The sequence below is a fragment of the Equus caballus genome, chromosome 23, assembly GCF_041296265.1.
Source record: "Equus caballus isolate H_3958 breed thoroughbred chromosome 23, TB-T2T, whole genome shotgun sequence".
Classification (NCBI taxonomy): domain Eukaryota; kingdom Metazoa; phylum Chordata; class Mammalia; order Perissodactyla; family Equidae; genus Equus; species Equus caballus.
Window position 1 is genome coordinate 16,874,730 of NC_091706.1, and position 17,356 is coordinate 16,892,085.

The following is a 17,356-nucleotide window of genomic DNA, read 5'->3' on the forward strand; positions in this document are numbered from 1 at the left end:
TCGCACAGATGTTCTCTCATTAAGTGAAAGACATGAGGTTTTTAGAGTCTTCATCTCTTTTAACCCTGGTCTAGACCCGGTTATTACCACAGACTTCTCTCCCATTTAGATGTCTGTTGTACTTGCTAGGATGCCATGCACAGTTCACCTCTGCTCATGTCATCTTGTAAAAACTTTACATAATAGAAATATTCAGTAGAAAGAAGAGCATAATGAACTTTCACGTACCCATCTTCCAGCTTTGAGAGCGATCATTTTGCTGGTTTTATTGTGTAGCTCACTAAAAAGCCTTCTTTAACTTATTCCCACACACACTGCTTGCCCACGAAATGTCCCTGCCCAGTGAGCTGCAGGAAGGCCAGTCACGCAGCAGGATGCAGACCCCGAGGATCGGTGTGCCTTTAGTTCTCTGCTCGGACCACTCTGCCACCACTGTGTCAGAGCAGGGCATAGCTGCCATTTGTTGATGCCACACAGGTGTGCTGAGCTCCTGTCCTGTGCCAGTCACTGAACCAGAGTTCTGGTGGCATGAAGAAGACACTGACAAAATCCTGGCCTCAGGCACTTATGGGTACATAGCAAGATAGGTCACGTATACAATTAACTATAATTCAAGCTCAAAATACAACGTCCTGAATGGTCTGGCTTCCCTGCATCTCTGTCCAGCTTGATCTGTTGACACGCCTCTCTTGAAGCCTATGAAGTATCCACAGCTGCCAAATGGCCCTGGGCCATGTCTCCCTGCGCCTGCGCATGTTCGTCCCTCTGCCTCGAATGCTGACTCGGACGTGGCCACTGGTGTTGGAGGTTGAATAAGACCTCCTAAAAATGTCCACATCTCAATCACTGGAACCTATGAATATGTTACCTTACATGGCAAAAGGGACACTGCAAAGGTGATTAAGTTAAGAATCTTGATGTGGGAGATTATTCTGGATTATCAGAGTGGGCCAAATGTCGTCACAAATAAGAGTCTTTATCAGAGAGGGGTAGAAGGATCAAGAGTGAGAAGATGTAGTGATAGAAGCCGAGATCAGAGAGGAGAGAAGATGCTACACTGCTGGCTTTGGAGATGGAAGGGGCCATGAGCCAAGGAATGTAGGTAGCCTCTAAAAGCTGGAAAAGGCAAGGAAGTATTTTTCACTCTAGAACCTCCAAAAAGAGCCAGCCCTGGGGACATCTTGATTTTAGCTTAGTAAAACTGATTTTGGATGTCTGACTACCAGAACTGTGAGAGAAATAATTTGCACTGTTTTAATCAGTGAGTTTGTAGCAATTTGTTACAGCAGCCAGAGGAAACTAATACACCTGGCTAACACCCAGCAGTCCTCCAGGACTGGGGTCAGCCATCACCTTTCTGAGAAGTGTTCCCTGACCCCCTAGTTGCTGTCACTTCCCTTCTGCCCCCCAGGCTAGGTTGGATGTCGCTCCTAGGTACACCTCATACTTACCTCTATCATATTCCAGCCACAAGGCATCCTAATTGCATATTTACTTGTCTGTCTCTGGCATAGACAGTGAGCTCCTTGCCCAGGGACTGTGCCTTCCCTCTCTGCATTGCCAGCACTGGACACAGCACCAGGCACATGACAGGAATTCAAGAGATGCTTGTGGATGAAGGATAAAGGCCCCGAGAAGCAAACACTGAGCGAAAAGAGGAATTCAGAGAGGGAACCGTTGCTTCAATTGAGGGATGAGGAGGAAGCCCAGAGGACGCCTTCCAGTAGAGGTGGCATGAGAGAGTGTGAATCCCTTCTCCAGAGAAACTGCAATTGGTCATTATCAAAGTCAGACGGCAAAGGTAAACACCCCATGTTCCCCTAAATTGCACGTTGGAACAGAATGAAAGCACGTCATCCATCAGATGTGCACTGAGTACAAGACTAAATGCTGTGTCCAGTACCAAAGAACACTGCCAGGTCCCTGGGGGTCATTTGTAGCTTGCTGCCTTGACTCTGCTGTCCCTCTGGGGATGCTCCTGACCTGGACAACTTATAGACCTGAAGATGTGTTACAGGTCGAGTTTCTGGGAGCAGACTCTGATGGAGATTAGAAGACAAGACACTTATTAAGGCATGCTCTTGGCATTAATGCCTGTGGGAGGGTGGGCAGAGGTGAAGGAGAGCTATGGTGCAGCTTAACAGAACCTCAGAAGGGAGGACCCTTCACACTTGTCTGAGTTGGGCCAAGGGGGCTGAGCCTGTGAAGCTCCTTATCAAACAGTCATCAGATAGGGGCAACCCTAGGAAGGGAGTGTGACCTTGAGTGGACTTGCTGAGCCCCCAGAGGGAGCTGGCAGCTGAGGACTATCCACTGTACCTTTTCCAACAACCAGGGAAGCAAGTCCTTTATTCCCAAAGGGGGGCAGGTCGTTCATCATCAAGTCTACCACAGGGAGAGATTTCAGTGTGCAATTTACCATGCCCAGGGCTGCTCTCCACATGGGAGGGCACCAGTGGACATGCGGGGTCTGTTTCATATCAGTGACAAGAAAACATTACAATGGCAGAGGCAGAAGCAAGATCCCGAAGTCTTTTCGGCTACAATTGTCACAGGATCTAGCATTTTCACTAACCGCCTTTAGCATTTGAAGCCTTGTCTCCAGTGGCGATCTGACCCAAAGAAACAGAAATTACAGGTGTAGTTTTCTTTAAGCAGTTGCTTCTTACACCAAATTGTGGAGATACTATTTGAAAAAAGGGTCTGGTGTTGGAGTTCCCCATTCTTACTTTAGTGTGGGTTTTTCGGAGAAGTGTCCCTGAAAGCACCATCAATTCTGCTTTGAAAAGTGAGTAGATTTGGGCCAGCAAGTGCTCAGACAGGTCATGAAGCTTCAATAGGGCCATTGCCATGGAAACTGCACATTTATTCATTTAATAGCAAAATGAACAGTGGTCAAGAACCTGGGGTCTGTGGCTCTGCTCCCTCGAAGCACCGGAAACTGGGCTTGTACCCACGCAAATTAAATTTCTTTCATCCCTCTTGCACAGGGAAGAGTGAAGTACTTGTCTTGACAATTTGTTTAGGTTGGTTTTATCCATCAGCATGCTTTTAGCTGTTTTTTTTTCAATCCAACCACTGTTTTGTTTTGTTGAACGTCTAAGTAGAAAAAGAGCAGATGAGGCAAGGAGATGGGCATGGGGGAGGTGGAAGTTGTCATCAACTGGGTCCTTCCTCTGGGCTCACAGAGCAAAACACACACGTCTGAGCAGTTCTCACACTTGGACTTGCATGAGGGTATTGAGTTCGTGTATGTCTCCATTACTTCCTTTGACAGTAGAAGTGTGTTGTGTTCACCTGTTTATCACTGACTGCCTGACGCAGGATCGGGCAACTGAGAGAACCCCTGACCCACGAGGTCTGTGGCAACTAGAGATAAAAGAGAATTGGAAAGGAATGAAAAGCGAACATTCATCTGGAAAGGTGGAATGTGGGCCCAGGTAAGGAACAGAAATGAAGAAGGACCAGGAAGAGAAAGCAGGTGGGAGAATGCAATGGTGACGGGGGACTTCCCAACACACTCTTGCCCGGAGAGCTGGCCCCAAACCTTTGTGCTCTCCTTCAGTCAAAAGGCAAATCCTCACAATGGTGGTACTCAAATGGAAGTTCTAACTTAAAATCAACAGATCCAGGTTCAAATCCTAGCTCTGCTCTCGACCTCTCTGAACTCTGGTTCTCTCCTCTGTAGAGTGAGGGTAATAATATCATCTACTTCACAGGGTCACTGGGAGGATGGCTGAGATGTGGTAAGTTGGGATGCCTCCCAGAGTCCCTGATAGAGAGTGATATTTGGGTGATTGAATTCAAAACCACACCCAGGCCTGTATTCAGTTTGTTCACACAGGATCCAGGAAGGCCAAAGACACGTGGAAAAGGCACAGAGGGTGGCCAAGACGTCAGAGCAGCAGTGCTCCTGAGGTGGCCGCCGTTTCCCTCCTGAAAGCCCTGAGCCCTGCGTGGTTTCCTCGGAGATCCCGCCTCATTACCAGGAAGCTGCTGCGAGTCGCTGGGACAGCTTACTTCTAAGGCCTCAGCCTCTCTTCAACAGTGAGTTGAAGAAGGCGACCTTGGGTTTTAGGTCATTATCACAGAGCATGAACAAATTCTGTATGTAATCTTTATTCTCAAATTTTAGCCGTGTATTGTTGATTCAAGAATGCTAGACTGTGTGTGTGCGTGTGTGTGTGCACGCGCATGTGTGTGTGACACAGAGAAAGAGGGAATGTCAGGCAGCAGGGTAGAGAGGTAGAGTGGGAGTGAAGATAAGATTTTCTTTCAGAGGGAGCACCAAACTGAAAGAGTTAACAAGCATCTCGTATTTCCTTTTCTCAAAAATAAAATACTATATGAAGAGACCTCACTCTTAGTACAACGTCCAAAGCTGTGCTTCTGGAACATTTTTGGATTTCAGAGAGATTTCTCTATTCATGGGGCAAGTGCATCTCACACGCCTGGCCTATTCCTATGTGCCCATCCATTTTTGCATGTTGGATCCTTTTTCTAAATTATGATTCAATTCTATTTTAAGAGATTCATAAAATATGGCAGTAACGAGTTGGGCAAAATCATCTTCTGAATTTGGCACTCGAAGGATAGAATTTTTCTAAGGGTGGAACCATAGCCAGACAGTAATCAGAAGCTGGAAAAATCCTGCTATCAGCCCCATTTATAAAAATCATCTCTGTTTTAGTACCATGGCTAACTGTCGTTTTATTCAATTAAGGGAGTCTTGGCTGGTCCCCCGAGCCCCTTGGCAATGGACATGAGGTGGCACCTTCCCTCACTGACAATCCCTCCACTTAGGTTTCGTTTTGACAGGCATATCTGCCCTGGCATTGAGCACTGCCATCTTCTTACTCCTAGTGTCTGCTTTGTAGCTTCATTTGTTCTTATTTCTGGTGAATTTCCCGACACTCGAAGGTTACCGTCCTTTCTGAAGACATTCTCAAGGGAGAGGTCTCATCCTGAGCCACAGCAAGTTACTGCCTGGAGTGCACACTGATTCCGAGTTGGAAGGATGGAGGAGCATGAAATAAACTTCAGCACAGAACTGAGAAATTACTAAAGGTAAAATAGAAGTCAGAAAAAAAACCCAAAAGGAAAACTAACATTCATCTGAAATTATTCAGCAAAATATTAAGGCTAATAGGAAGCTGGTGGGAGAGGCAAGAGAGCTTACTTGAAATCAGTGGTGTGACCGGATGTTGTAGGACATCACAAATGGTCATGAATTTCAAAGCAGAGGTGGTTTAGGAGACACAAGATAAAAGAGAGATTGATTCCTTTTTTTATGCTGATCTCATATTCTTCTGTTATATTTTTTAGGGATCATAGAAACAGAGTTAAGGTGAAAGATTTTTTTAAAAAAAGAGATTATTAATGGTAAGACCTCACTATGAGCAAAGCCCACCACTGTGCATAGAACATCTAAGGGCAATGAGTAAACTCCCATATGTGGCCACCAAGAGGCATGAGGCTGTTCACCAACGTTCCTAACGTCTCCTGGGTCAGGATCATGGGGTCAAGATGTGTTGTTAATGGAGACTGTTTACTCTTCTGATATCTTCTAGACCTGCCGTGTCCCATATGATAGCCAACAGCCACATGTGGCTAGTGATCACTTGAAATACGGCTTGTCCAAATTGAGATGTGCTCTAAATATAAAATACACACTAGATTTTGAAAACTTAGTATGACTAAAACATCTCATCAATATTTTTATATTAATAATCTGTTGAAATACTATTCAGATATGTTGAGATAAATAGAATATATTAATAAAATTAGTTTCATCTGTTTCTTTTTACTTGTTTCTTTTTTGAGGAAGATTAGCCCTGAGCTAACTGCTGCCAATCCTCCCCTTTTTGCTGAGGAAGACTGGCCCTGAGCTAACATCTGTGCCCATCTTCCTCTACTTTATATGTGGGATGCCTACCACAGCATGGCTTGCCAAGCGGTGCCATGTCCGCACCTGGGATCCGAAGCTGCCAACCCCGGGCCGCCAAAGCGAACGTGCGCACTTAATCGCTGCTCCACCGGGCTGGCCCCTGTTTTCACTTTTTTAATGTGCATACTAGGAAATCCTAAAACAAAATGGGGCTTGCATTTGCGGCTCACATTATACTTCTATTGGATAGAATTTTCCTATAAAAGCCACCACAGTAGGCTACTAATGGGTCAACCCAGTTCTTGGGAATGTGGAAAACAACGCTAAATTGCAATAGAATGAAGGCAGATACCTTCTTATAAGGTTCTCACAGGCAATGATTAGCTAAGTATCTAGAATGAGGTGTAGCCACAGTGCTGCATGATTCTTCTAACTTATAGAAACTTCTCTAAAGAAAGGTAGAGGAAACGTCTATCAAATTCTTACAAAAGTGAACTTTGGTGTATTTTAATAAATTCAGAGATGGGAAGAACTTGATAGAAATAAAATCTTAGAAACTAAGGAGAGTGCAATAGATGGCTCCCCAACATTCCTACAAACATAAAAACAAATTAAATGATTGTATGCAAATAATGATCACAAACACTCAGATAGTACTAGAAATGAACTCATCACATTCTAGAAACCAACATGCTGCATATATCAACTCAATCATATGTAACTGGCCTTTGAAAGGGCTTTGATTATGTACCAAGTGACGGGCTCAAATACAAGATTCATAGCCAGAGTGTCAGTTGCTGCTGTCTTTATTTTCGCAGCGATGCTGACTCTCCTGGTTCAGAATCTAAGTCGACCATTCAGTGGAAAACATGAGGCTATGTTCTGATTTGCATCCTTTAAAAAACTTGCAATAATTTGGGGGATAAAACTGATGGTTTATGTGTGCATATTACATCAAGTTGCATGTTATAAATGCTAAGTCTTTGAAAGACAGAAAACTAATTCATAGTAACTGTCATATTAGAGAAATATTGACTCAAAAAAGTGAATCAGAAGTTGGCCTCCAACATGGACAACTGCAATATATATATATCCAGTCTGTAAATATGCCAGCATACAGTTGTCTGAGACAGTGGCACCAGATATAAAGGAGCTGGAGCTGATGGATCGTGGTAGACTGTGACTCAGTTGTGAGCTGGGCTATCATGTTAAAGTCAAACGAAAAGCAGCACATCTACCACAATGCATAGAACGTTCCAGGGATACAGAGCGGTGGTATTAACCCTCCAGCTACATTCGGTACCAGGTGAGTCCTCTCTAGAGTGAAATGCACTGTTTTGGTTTTAGCATTTCTAAAAAGATGTGGATAAATTGGAGAAAAGCCAGAAAAGAAGGTTAATAAGACAAATTAACGAGACAAAAAACAGATCTCTGATCAAAGGTTAAAAGTTAAAGTTACTGGGAAAGGGCCATTGATGGAATAACTTAATAACTGGGGCCACGCTGACTCAAGTACAGGGGGATTCTTACAAGGAAAATGTTGTTTTCCATCCCACAGTATGTGAGCACATCATGTACACACGCATGCACACACGCACATGCACAGACACACACGGAAAGAATGTACTTACACTGAAGACCAATAGAAATCTATTAAGCAAAGTCTGGACAGTAAAGACAATTATGCCTTTTAACGAGCCACTATTAAAAGCTTACAATTTCTGTTCCTGGAGAGTTATAAAGATGGAATTGATGCACTTCCTGCAACATTATGTCCTGTTAAGGTATACAACCTATTTTTTTCAGGAGAACACTGACAAATGTTCTCTTAAGTACACTAATCTTGTCATCATCCATTTCCGTTTTGTGGGAACAAGGATTTCACTTCCCACTGTAAATAGAGACTCGGGGAGGAAGCACAGCAAGAAGGAGGAATGGGGGAGGGACCTCACAGTGAATCAAGATGGGAGGGCTGATACGATGACTGTCATAAAAAGAAGAAGAAAGAAAATAGTCATCTATCTTAGAAATAAACCTGCCTGGGTAGAGCACTTAAATCGATGAACTCTTGATGCTCTTTGTAGGTATGAGATGCTTCAGTGTTCCAGAATTGGAGAGAATGGGCTTTCCTTCTAGAGCCCTTATCCTGCCCTTGCACGTAGTCTGAGAGAACTGGCTCTGGCTGCTTCTTTCCCACAGGTGGCCTTATCTGTGCCGTGTGACTGCCTTGGATGATTGGACTGCTGGGAGGTGGCCAGGCATGAAGACTGAGTGGAATAACTGGACACACAGTGTTTTCCTTCTTGAGGAATCTGAATGTGAGTAACAGAGACCGTGTGAGCAGTGGCTGGCAAATGCTAGGAAGCAGCAGAGACGAGAGGCAGCTGCACTACACTAGCAGGGAAGCCTAGGGGACTATCCCTGATGTCTCTTGCTGAGAGGATGGGAAGGGACAGCCATAGGACCACCTCAGATCCTGAGTGGGCTTGTTAGCTCCCACCCGTTCCAGGCACAGTGAGGCCCAGCTGTCCTGCAGCTCCTACTTGAGTTGGTCATCTTTCATTTTTCCTGTCGGATCACTTTCCCTCTTCTTTTGGCTACATAGCATCTCTAACCTTCTTTTGAGGAACCACTGTTTCCACACATTCAATCCATGTGTTGAGTGGAGTTGACCCCATTTTCCATTTCCAGGGATACATGTATGTGAACTAGGCCTGGATGATCAGAATATTCTATTCCTTGGCCAGAGGCCCTCGTGACACAATTTAAGAAAGCCAGTAGGAGTCAGCCCTTAGGCTTTTGCATAACTGTTGGGAAAGAGGAGCTCTCCTTTAGGTCACTGGGATGGCAGGCTCTAAGCTCAGAGCCAGTGCTGCCAAGTCTCTACCACCGTGTGGGCAGAATCTGCCTGAGAAGGCAGTCAGTATAGAGGAAAGCAGAGCCAAGAGATGGGGCAGAGAGAGAGAATTGTTGATTCCCTGGATCTAGCAGTGCCTGAAACTAGGAAACCGGTAGCAAGGTTTCCAGTAGCTTGAGCAAATAAATTCCCTTTTCTGCTTAAACCAGCTTGAGTTGGGTTTCCAATGAACATTATACTGCTCTTCTTATCAAAGTTGATTATGATGTTTTGCTTGTATTCCCCTGAGGCCAGGGCACTCATTCTAGAATCCAGTTTCCCTTATTTCCACCTTCTCTTGAATTATATTTACACTTGGGAAAACGTGAAATCGTCTCTCCTGCTTACATACAAATAGGCACAACCAGCACACTCCTTTATATTACGTGGTAAGTGGCATTGTGTTGAATTTCCTCAGTTGTTTTACCAGGGCACGTGTAAAACTCAATAAATGAAAATGTGGCTCAGGATGCACAGTGGACTGATGAGGAAGCCTGAGCTTTAGTCCTAGGTGTGACATTAAGTGACCTTGTTCAAGCTATGTGACTTTGGGTTGGTCATTTATCTTCTCTGGGTTCTTGTTTCCTCATTGGCAAAATGTGGGAGTTAAGCTAAAGAATACTAATAATAGCTCTATATATCTGCATAGTGATTCAATCATTTGTAAAATGATTTCACCTTAGATTACATTATTCTATATATATCATCTTTACAGTTCCTCTCAGCTATAAAATTCTATGAAAATCAATAACTCATCAAATCATTTTCTTACCTATAAATGCCAACTGCCAACTCTTTACTTCTTCAAAAGTCTATTATTTCTATGGTCTATCCAGCCATCCATCCGTCCATCCATCCATCCATCCATTCATTCATTCAACAAGAATTTATGACATGCTACCACATATTGGGCAATGTGCTAAAAAGCATGGTTCCTGCCCATGAGAATATGCGACTCTAATGGAGGCGACAGACATTTATGCCAGCAATTAAATAAGCCCACAAATACATATATAATTAACAATCTTGACTAATGTTATAAAGGACAAGTATAGCTGCCTTAATAGCATATAATAGAGAGATCTGACCTGGATTGGGAACAGGCAAGGGGAGGTCTCCCCAAAGAGGAGCAACTTGAACTGAGAGCTGATGGATTAGTGGGAGTTGCATGGACCAAGGGGCTGGGCTGGGGCCCTCCAGATGCGTGAATGGCAACAACGTGTTGGATGTCACTTTGGGGCTGCCTCATGGTAATGTGCCAGAGGGTTTATCAATCAACTCTTCCAAAATCCTTGGTGAAGGAAATCATCATTATTTCCTCTATTAACAAAAAGATATTCAGAAACATGAAAAGCAAAAAGTCTAAGTTAGCTCCTGAAGAAAGTGTCTGCTGAACGCAGATTTCCCATTGCTCATTTTGCCACATCTTCCTGTGCAGCACCTCTGACTTGCTTTAATGTACACCTCCATCTTGAGGAAGTCGCTCGACTTCCCTGGGTCTTGGTTTTCTCATGTGTAAAACATAAGACTTGGGTTATATATCCAATTTCTAAGGTCTCTCTTGTATTCAGCATTTTATGTTTCTAGAAATACACCTGGGTTAGTGGCGAGTGGGAGGAGGGGCCGTGAATCCTACAAAGCGCACTGTGGCTGTATTTAAAAAACAAAAAGCAGCAGCATTCATAGTACAAGGCAACATTGTTGGAACTGTAGCTATTGAAATGCAGGTTGGATAGAGCCAAAAATAGCTGATGCATCCACAGCTAATGCAGAAAAACTGCCATGAAGCGTTTCCTTGGCAATTGAGTTACTTAAAGGTAAAGCAACTCATTTTGATCAAAGACTGGTTTCTCTTGCTTCTTATCTTCTCAATAAGTTCTTCAGTTGTAATTCAGTGTAAAGGGAAAAAATGTTGACAAATCCACTGCACTGAAAAACAAAGGTCACCCAAAAATATCAGGAAAAGGGCAATCTGGTTGGATCCAGATAAGCAGATACTCTGCTGGGAGAGGCATGCCAGCCCCCACGCGCCCTTGAGTGCCCTGCACATGCCTTAGGATCACTTCCATCTTAAACCGTTCCTGTGGATCCCTCAAGCTCTTAAATCATTTGGGGCAAGCGACACCAGAAATTACAGGAACCTGACATCTGTCAGTCTGAATGCAAAGCCTTGGGTTTCAAACCACTCAGCTCCTTCTAGAGAAGGAAAAAGGACAATGGCTGCTATTTCTTAGCATGCATAATCAATGCTGCAGGGGTTGCTAGGCAACGGGCAGAAAGACTGTCAAACATCCCTGGATGCCTCCAATGGAAGAGGAGCAGCCCAGCAGCCACTCCAGAGAGGTGACAGAGTATGCAGGCCCTGGAAGCTGGAAGCCACGTTTAGTTTGTCTCATTCCTTAAAAAAATCCCTTTATTGTGGTCAGGACTGAATCATAGACATTTTCGTCCTAGGCTCCTTTAGACAGTCTTTGAACACACTTCCAGTTGGCTGCCCATAGCCCTAAAAATGAGCAGGACAGTCTAGCCAGAGTCAGCTCTGTGAAACGTCCGTGTGTTATTCTGATCCAATTTATCCTGGAGCCCATGGAAGATCTGACTTGTTCCTTATGTGGCTGCAGCCTCTGGATCCCAGAGAGTTAAACGGGCTCCGTCTCTGAAGCTTGTAATCATTCTGGCAAACATAAGCAAAGCCTCTGATTTCAACAAAAATTCACCTTCAAGGTCATTGAGGTAAGTCTTCTTAGGTGTGCCACCTTGAAGTTGGAATGAATTTTAAGCTGTAGGCATTTTGTCCTCTCTAATTTGAGGTAGTGGTTTCATTTGAATTTCAACAAGAAGGGGGTCAGCAAAGAGAAGGAGTCAGGATTTGATAAAGGAGCAAATACTTTATTTTTTTTTAGCAGTGTTGATTAAAGAGGAAACACTCATCATTAATGACTATAGGTCGTTAATTTCCAAAAACTTATTTGGCAAAGCCAGGAGGTGATGAGGACCAGGTCCTGGTCTGGATCAGAGGTGGGATTAGGGCTATGATTAGCATTTAAACCAGGTAGAGGTTCACCAATGGTAGTGATGGCAGATACGCCCAGAGGGAACACATCGTGGGCAGGGCAACTGGCCGTGCATTGCTGTCGCTGGCTCATCCTTCATCATCACTAGCCTAAGCCTTGAAGCCCTATTTAAGCATGTATTTGGAAGGAAATGTAATGTTTGCATTGAGGGTGCCCTGGATTTAACTACGCAACACCCTCTCCTTAAGGGCATTGCAGGAAGTCCGGAGAAGTAGACACAGAGTGAGGAATGACACTAAGATGAAAGACTACACCCACTGAGAAAGTTTTTGGATCTATCCCTGTATCTGGCTGCGGTCTCTCAGCTACTCCTACACTGTCATACAGGATTCCCTAATCTTCTAGGATTTTCTTATATTCAAAGATTCCCACTTTGTGACCCTATGGAGTGAATCCAGAGTCTGAAGCCCTGGCTTAGCTCCGGGATGGGCTCCAAATAGCAGCAGGAAACACGGGCCCAGAGCAGGGATCCACGGCTTCAGGCTCCTCGTCTCTAACACACAGCTAGGTCAGGATCAGATGTTCCCTGAGCTCCTTCCAGCTCTAACATTTGATCAGTCTATGAATCTACAAAAATAGAGGCACCTTTGGTCCTATATATTCAAAGGGAGAAAAAAAAAAGGAAGAGCTGAAGCAGAAAGCAAAGACTGCAGATCCACCACTGCCGAATGTTCTGAGCATTTTATGCTTAAAGAACAACAAACTTTCTAAGTAAATGGAAGAAAGGAGGAAGTAATAGCAACAGCAGGAATTAAACATCCCAGAATGACTGCAGGATCCTTCCTTTACCCTTCGAGCCCTTGACCTCACATCTCTCTGGCATCTCCTTCCTTCTCTTCTCTCCTCTGTCTCACTCCCCGCACCATTCGCCTGTCTTAGTGAGATGAAGTTTATCAGGTGGATAGTACATTTTCATCCCTAGGAAGATCTGTCTTTTATTCACTCCAAAGTGCAGCTTTTAGAAGCCTATGCTGACGGTCGCCGTGTCACTCGGGTTAGTTACCTTGAAGGATAAGGAAAGCAAATGTACTTTCTTTCATTTGGATGAACTTTAACAGAAACCGCGCTTAGTCTGCAGGATGGGCAAGTTCAAGAGTAATTTACTCTCTCTCCTCAGTTACCCATTACGCGTATATGAAGTATCTTAATAGTTATAGCAGTAATGGAATATATATATGATTTTAAAAAACAAAAAGGTGTCCTGGTTATAACTAGCAAACAAATGCCATTCCTACAAATATTGTATGTTTGGAAGAAACAAAAACCAAAAAAATAAAACTCAGTTATCTTTTATCAAGCCAAGAAGTTACATTTTATTACATTAGCCATGTCCATATTCATCCTTCAACTCATTTTATAAATGTTTTACATATATTATCCAATACTTCAGTGAGATGTCATTTTTTAAAAAATTTTGACCATGCATATGTAAAAGATCTGCTGAAGTCTTTTGTGCTATTTTGGTTAATTTTTCTGTTTAGAGAGCTCAGCAGAAATTTTATCCCCTTCAATAATGTTTATCTTATTGAAGATTAAGTCTCCTTTTTGGGTTTATGGGGAAATGCCTAGGACGAAGGATTATCAGACTTCTTTATTTTAGTAAAAGCTTGTGTCTCCTAGGGTAGTGGAATCCACAAGAGATGCCCTCCACCCCAGATTGTAATAATGCCTGCGTAAAACCCTGGGGCCTTGGAGACAGTTTGTAGGGACAAGGTAAGGTATAACAGAAGATCTCGGTGGAGCAGAGGCTGAGAGGGGAAGTGAACTCCACAGTCTTCCTTGCAGAATCTCGAAAACAAGACAAGCTCCAGATGAGCTTAGCACAAGGACTGAGCAATCCTAGGAGATAGGCTGAATCTCCAACACTTAGCTGGTTGAATTCTGATGGACCCCCCCGACCTCCATCCAGAATTTAGTTAGCATTGACTTAGAAGGGTAGCTCAGAGCTATTCACAGCCTGCAGACTTCTAGGCTGACCTTGAGAAGAATTTCTGACAGTTAGATGTGCCTCATATGTCCTGCCCACTGTCCATTTAGTTAAAGGAATTTGAACACATCCACCATAGCACACGTAATTTGCTCCTGAGTTGGCCACTAAAATAAAATAAAATAAAGTAAAGTAACACTTCCACACATTAGTGTGACCATGGATAATGAGACATTCTGGAGTGTTCTCTTACCTTCACTGCCACCAAGATCTTGTCCTGCTCAGGACAGAGGTTATAGCATTCAGCTAGGAAAACTTTTCCAAAGGCTCCTTCGCCTAGCTCCCTTTTCAGAACAATGTTATGTCGCTTGATGTGCTGAACAACTGTAAAACAAAGACAGAACGGAAATTGGGATGGAAGCACGTGGAGGCGAGGGCAGAAGGTGCGGAGTCAGGGGCCTGCATCTGAGCTTGCAGGCCCAAGATCCTCTCCTCTGCACACAGCGAACGAAAGGAGAGGCACAGTGTCTGTCCTCACAGTCCACCCCAAATGCCTGGAAGGTGGTTGCATTGGCTTGCTCTCCAGAGCGCAATTAATGTTTTCCATAGAACTAAAGTTGCAACCTAGCTGTTGGCTGTGAAATGTCATTAATGAACTTTACATTCTAAGAAAGGGGAGAAATGATAAAGGAATGGACGTTAATAGCAGGCCTCTTCCATGCTGGACGCTTTGCATATATTTGTTGGTCCTGTGTCTAGTGGGGAAAGGCAGAGAGAGCACAGGAATCCCTGTTTGTTTGTTAGGCTGCCTCAGACTCCTGAGGGTGAGAGGCTCAGGGACACAAAAAGAAAATGCAAGATGTGTGCTTTGCTTATTAGAGCTTTGTCCGCACCCCGGTGTTACCATCCCAGTGAGGTGGGCTAGGCCATGGTTGAGCCTCAGTGACTCCTTTCATTTAGACCAAAAATGTCTAGATGTTGCTGATGCTGGCTTTCTTAATGTCTTTCTAGGACCATGCCCTAGTCTGGGCTCTCTAAAGCCAAGAAGAGACAGGAATAGATGCAGCTGGGGAAGAGAGAGTACTTCCCACTCTAGTCTAGAGCAGAGCTGGCCCACGTCACTCAGCTCTACACCTTCCTGGAGAATGAGGCAGGAGGCAGTCAAGGGTCCTCTGAAGTTCTTTAGCTGCAAGGTGGAGAACAGAGCGAAGCAACCCTCAGGGCCAGCGGAGAAGCCTGAAAGGACACTGTCGAGGACACAGATGCAGTGCGAGCTTATGCCTCTTCACCCGGCGCATCAAACGACGAAGCCCTCAGCACAAGGGTTCCACCAGGTCACAGCCACCATTCTTTTCTGTACTACTCATCCGTAAATGGCAGTATCAAAAAGAGACTGTGATGCCCTCTAGAGCTTGGAATGTGTGACCAAGAACGTTCTGCCATTCGCCTCTCAGAACCCTGTGAAGCATTCCCCTGCATTTCGTACATGGGGAAACTGAGGCGTCAGGATTTCAGTGATTCACAGCGTGCGAATGGAGGAGTTGGGATTTGAACCCAGGTCTCTCTGAACGCAGAGTCTATGTTTTTTCTTCTATACCACAAAGTTTCTTTTCAATTGTAAACTGTGATAAGCATGACAAGACAAATAGAAATACATAAGGGTAGAGTAAAAAGCAAAAATAATCACTCAGCTTCCTCTCTGTGTAGTTCACCATCCAAAGGCCAATTCAAATTCTCACTCCCTCAGAGAGCTTTCCAAAGCCACAGAAAAAAAGGAAATACAACAGCCTATCCCCACAGTTTAAATGATAATAAAATGAATACTTGTGAACCCACCATCCCATGTAAGAAGCAGAAGAGCGCTGTGTCTTGACAGCCCCCGTGCTCTTTCTTGATCGGACCCACTTCCCACTCACCTCCCCGGGCTAATGACTACCCTGAATTTTGTGTCAATCAATTCCATACAGGTTTGCTACCAATGACACGTCCCTAACGAGAGACTGTTCGGCTTTGCCGGCTTCCGAACCTCGTCACTGGCATCGTACTACAGGCTTCTTCCGTACCTCGCATCCTTCACTCAGCACTGCCCTTGAGATTGAGTTATATTGTGCGTGTATTAGTAATCCTTTTGCTTTTACTACTTTATAGTATTCTGTGGAAGGACTATACCACCATTATTTATGCATTCTATGTTGACGGAAGAGCCATACAGTTTCTTTTTAGATACAACTTGATATAAAATGCAAGTGGTGATTAAGGTTTTGCTTTAATAGGATTTTTTCCTGATGATTCATGTGGTTCGGAGCTATGACTGCTTCCATGGGCCTCTGGGAACTCAGGGTGATAAAAATCAAAAAGTCTTTTATGAGCAACAATATTAATGAATACAGGAATGTATATTAATTTCTCATGCTCCAGTAGCAACGCCTGAATTTAAGAGGAGAGCAATGTGTTCATTAGGTAGAGTGCACATATGAAGAGACAAACGTAATTCTTGCAGGGAATTAGCTGCCCTATTTAAATCTAACATTTAACTCCATGGCTGTCACATGTTCTGTGGGAATTAAATTGCCATGGGATTTACTTTACACTCTAACCAGATCAAGGCAAGTATTTAACTTTTCTTTGAATTTGATTTACACTTTGCTTTTTTTTTCTAATATTCCAAGCAGTAGAAAAAGTTGGTGGGAAATAAGTTTGTAAAGCTATGGATAAAGCCACAATTTCATCATCTTCAAAACTAAAATTGATGAGACAAGTTTTTTCATGGTACCTTGAAAGCAGTAAATGCATCAGGGTTTTTTTCTTTTCTTTTCTTTTCTTTTTTAGTGGAAGATTCACCCTGAGCTAACATCTGTGCCAATCTTCCTCTATTTGTATGTGGGTCATCACCACAGCATGGCTGCTGCCAAGTAGTGTAGGTCCGTGCCCAGGAGCCACACCCTGGTCCCCGAAGCAGAGTGCACCAAACTTAACCACTAGGCCATGGGGCCAGCCCTCCAGTAAATGCATCTTTTAAGAAATGGGCTATTTTGCACCGATTTGCTTTGTTAGTTTGGGACAATAGTTTACAGGAATGATGGCCTTTTGCCGATGTATTTCCTCTAAACAGAATGAATTTCTCTATGAGACTGGCAGCCACTTGGGGCACAGGTAACAATTTTGTGCTTGTATTTGCATTCCAGACAGAGCCTCACAGTGCTGTGCATACAGTTGGTGCTATATAAATATTTGTTGAAAAGTGTGCCAAATGGTAACAAAAACAACAGACAAATACTGTTTAATTATATTGTTTCAGTTAACTGACAACAAGCCTATGGAGTATGAAGTCAACAAAGCAGCCCACTTCTCCGAGATGTCAGGTGTGGGAGGACAACTGAAGCTGTCACATCACTGAGCTGAGAATTTCTTCCCATGCTGCTCCCAGAGAGCATCGGGACTTATGGCAACCTGCCGCATGTCCTGTTTCCTTCAATCCCCACAGGAAGTCCTCGGTACCCTCTCTGAGCATCCCTCCTTATCTGCCTCTCATCTGCAATTGCTCTACATGCCCCAGGCTGAGCCAGTGCTCA

The 17,356-nt window shown here is 43.9% G+C and overlaps 1 protein-coding gene across 18 annotated transcripts in view; it reads right to left on the bottom strand.

Annotated features, from left to right (window-relative positions):
• Positions 1-17,356, bottom strand: part of NTRK2 (neurotrophic receptor tyrosine kinase 2) — a 345,316-nt gene that overhangs the window by 79,189 nt on the left and 248,771 nt on the right. For all 18 annotated transcript variants that reach the window (XM_070248576.1, XM_014735383.3, XM_070248573.1 and 15 more), the window contains one exon: positions 14,038-14,168. In XM_070248576.1, coding sequence (XP_070104677.1) covers positions 14,038-14,168 — 131 coding nt within the window. The remainder of the gene's footprint in view (positions 1-14,037; positions 14,169-17,356) is intronic.